This window comes from Belonocnema kinseyi, chromosome 6 (assembly GCF_010883055.1).
Source record: "Belonocnema kinseyi isolate 2016_QV_RU_SX_M_011 chromosome 6, B_treatae_v1, whole genome shotgun sequence".
In the NCBI taxonomy this organism is placed as follows: Eukaryota; Metazoa; Arthropoda; class Insecta; order Hymenoptera; family Cynipidae; genus Belonocnema; species Belonocnema kinseyi.
In genome coordinates, this window is record NC_046662.1 from 109,044,868 (window position 1) to 109,047,771 (window position 2,904).

At 29.1% G+C, this 2,904-nt stretch overlaps 1 protein-coding gene across 1 annotated transcript in view; it reads right to left on the reverse strand.

Moving 5' to 3' along the window:
* Positions 1 to 1,566, reverse strand: part of LOC117174923 — a 41,561-nt gene extending 39,995 nt beyond the window's left edge. The window contains exon 1 of the mRNA XM_033364379.1: positions 1,345 to 1,566. Within this exon, the coding sequence (XP_033220270.1) occupies positions 1,345 to 1,456 (112 nt within the window). The 5' untranslated portion in view covers positions 1,457 to 1,566. The remainder of the gene's footprint in view (positions 1 to 1,344) is intronic.
* Between the last annotated feature and the right edge of the window lie 1,338 nt (positions 1,567 to 2,904).

Sequence of the window (2,904 nt, forward strand, 5' to 3'; positions counted from 1 at the left end):
GCGCATACTTTGAATAAAATATTTGTTATCATTCTCTTGAAATAAATGTGTTTTTTTCTTGAAAAAATACCGGTTTCATATGTATACACCTGGTATACCTGCCATACAAAAAATCAACTAACCTTTCCACTAAATCACGTTTTTTTCCTTTTAATGGTGGTTTCCTACATTTAGGACATCCTTTCAGCTGCTCAATACTATGCTCTTCTATTGATTCGTACAATAATTTTGCAAGTGGATAATCATCTTTCGTGAGTTTCGCCGAATTTTGAAGCATTTTTTAGAAGATGACAGATGCCAACAGATGCAAATAATGGCCTTGGTCGCCGCACTCTTTGCACGTTTTTCACCGTTTTTTTAAATAGACTTAAAAATGTTCTACCTTAAAAATCTCTGTTATTTACAAGTTAATTTTTTGTTGTTTTTATTGATAATATTTTCCATACATTTCGACACAAAACTGTTCGAAAAATACGGAAATGACGTAAAATTTCGGCACGTGCGCACTGCCGACGTCTAGAATAAAAAGCTCTATTAGAATGAGCCATGGCCATATAACGGAATTTTCAAGAGTTTCACCACTCGGTTTTTGAGTATACACCATATTACATAACTTTAATAAAGATTTCAAAATGTTTCAAAGATTTTAAGATATATAAAAGGATTTTGAAAATTTTATAAAGGCGTGTTTATCAGACTTTAAATATTTCATAACAATTTCACAAAGATTTTTAAACTTTTAAAAGATGTAAAGGGTTTCAAAGATTTTGAAAAGGTTACAGTTCACCAGGTTTTAAAGATTTTAAAACAGTTGGAAGATTTAAAAAGGTTTGAAAACATTTTAGAAGATTTTTTTTACTAAATACAGATTTCAAATAATTCAATGATTTTAACGAATAAAAAAGATTTCCCACACAAAGATTTAAGAAAAATTTCCCAAAGAAACTGTGTCCCGAGAATTTTTGTGATCACATTCTAATATTGTGTTACATTGTTTTTAATTCGTAACTTAAAATTTATTTGAAATGGACGGTGAATCCTGGGGAACATAACCTTTTTTCAGAATTTGGTTATACGTATATTTTGCGCACGTCTTCTGAGTTTCGAGCCTTTGTCCAATCAACGCAAGATCTCGAGCGCGGGAGATTTGGAAACCGAATTAAAATCGCCTATATAGTACTTTTTTGCATTACACAAATCGAAAACGGGTTGCATTGTATGCTAGAGTTTATATAATTATATTCCATATGACTACATAGTAAACGTCCTTACTGTATATAATAATATAAATATAAATAAAAAGTTAACTTGTAACAAAATAAATGAGTTTTTAACCATACTTACTGCAGACGAAGAGAATATGTGCAGGACATTTTCCATTTCTGCTTGAAGCGTATTCACATTTCACGTTAAACAATTTTTTGTCGTCATAATTCCAGGGATCAAACTTTGACATAATCCCACTTACTGCAATTACTTGGAAGGTCGAATGACCCTCGCAGTTTTAAATAAACTTTGCACACGCGAACATTTTGTGAAATGCACAGGTTGTAACGCGAATTTTTCAGTTCTCTACGACGCGATACCACGAGGCAATGGCGACCGGCAGAGCTGCCAGATCGAGCCTGAAATTTACCCACACCATACCTACTATTTGGGAGCCGCAAAACAGAAGGTGCATGATTACCACTGTGAGTTCGTGTGTAAGCCGAAAATGCACGATTCGACTTCCATTTTCTGCTATACGATGATTGTCGATCTGAAAGCTTTGGAAGACTTCGGTGTTCTTCTATTTATATCTCGATCCCCATTTCAAAGAAATGGAAGAAATTGACGAATTTAATGTTTCGCGTGATTCTTCATTTCATGCATGAGTCGATTTTGAGGTTATGTTCTTCAGGTGTATAAAGTATGAATATTATTACTACTATATATATTATTAATATAAATATTATAATTATAAAATACAGCATTAATTTTAATTAATAGTTGACTAACTTTTAATAGAAATAGTTAAACTTTTAACTAAAACAATTAGTTTCTTGAAAAGAAATTGAATAAGAAGATGAACTTTCTTGTAGTTAAAAGAAATTAATTTTTAAACCAAAACAAACGAAAATTCTACAAAATAGGTAAATATTTAGAAAAGGAATTTTTCAACTAATTTGATAAATTGTCAAACAAAAAAAAACTAAATTTTTAACAAAGCAGTTCCACTTTTAACCGGAAAAATAAAAAAAAATAGTTGGTATTCTTTGAAAGTGCTTTAAATTATTGAAATTAATTGAAAATTCCTTGAAATGTTTTAAAACATCCTAAAATATTTAAAATCCTTTAAAATCTCTTGAAATTTTGCAAAGCTCTTGAAAATTCCTTGCAATTTTAAAAATACCTTAAAAGATTTTAAATCCTTTAAAATCACATACTAAATAATTGAAATCAATTGAAAATTCCTTAGAATCTAGTAAAATGTCCTAAGATGTATCAAATCCTTCAAAATGTCATATTAAATTACTGTAATAAATTGAAAATCCCTTGAAACCTTTTAAAATACTCTCAAAAATTTCGAAACCTTCAAAATCTTTTGAAAAATCTTGACATCTTCTAAAGATTTTTAAGGTACTTTGGAGTTTTTTAAACAACCTTGATATAATTATTAAAATTCTTTGAAATTCCTTTAATTTTTAAAAATGAATTAAAAATTCCGTGGAATCTTTCCAAACATCCTCAAATATTCAAAATCTGTTGAAATCTCTTGAATAGTTTTAAAGCTCTTAAAAATTCCTTGAAATTTTAAAAATATCCTGAAATATTTCAAATCCTTTAAAATCTCATATTAAATTACTGTGATCAATTAAAAATTCTTTGGAACCTTTTAAATACTCTCAAGTATTTTGAAACCGT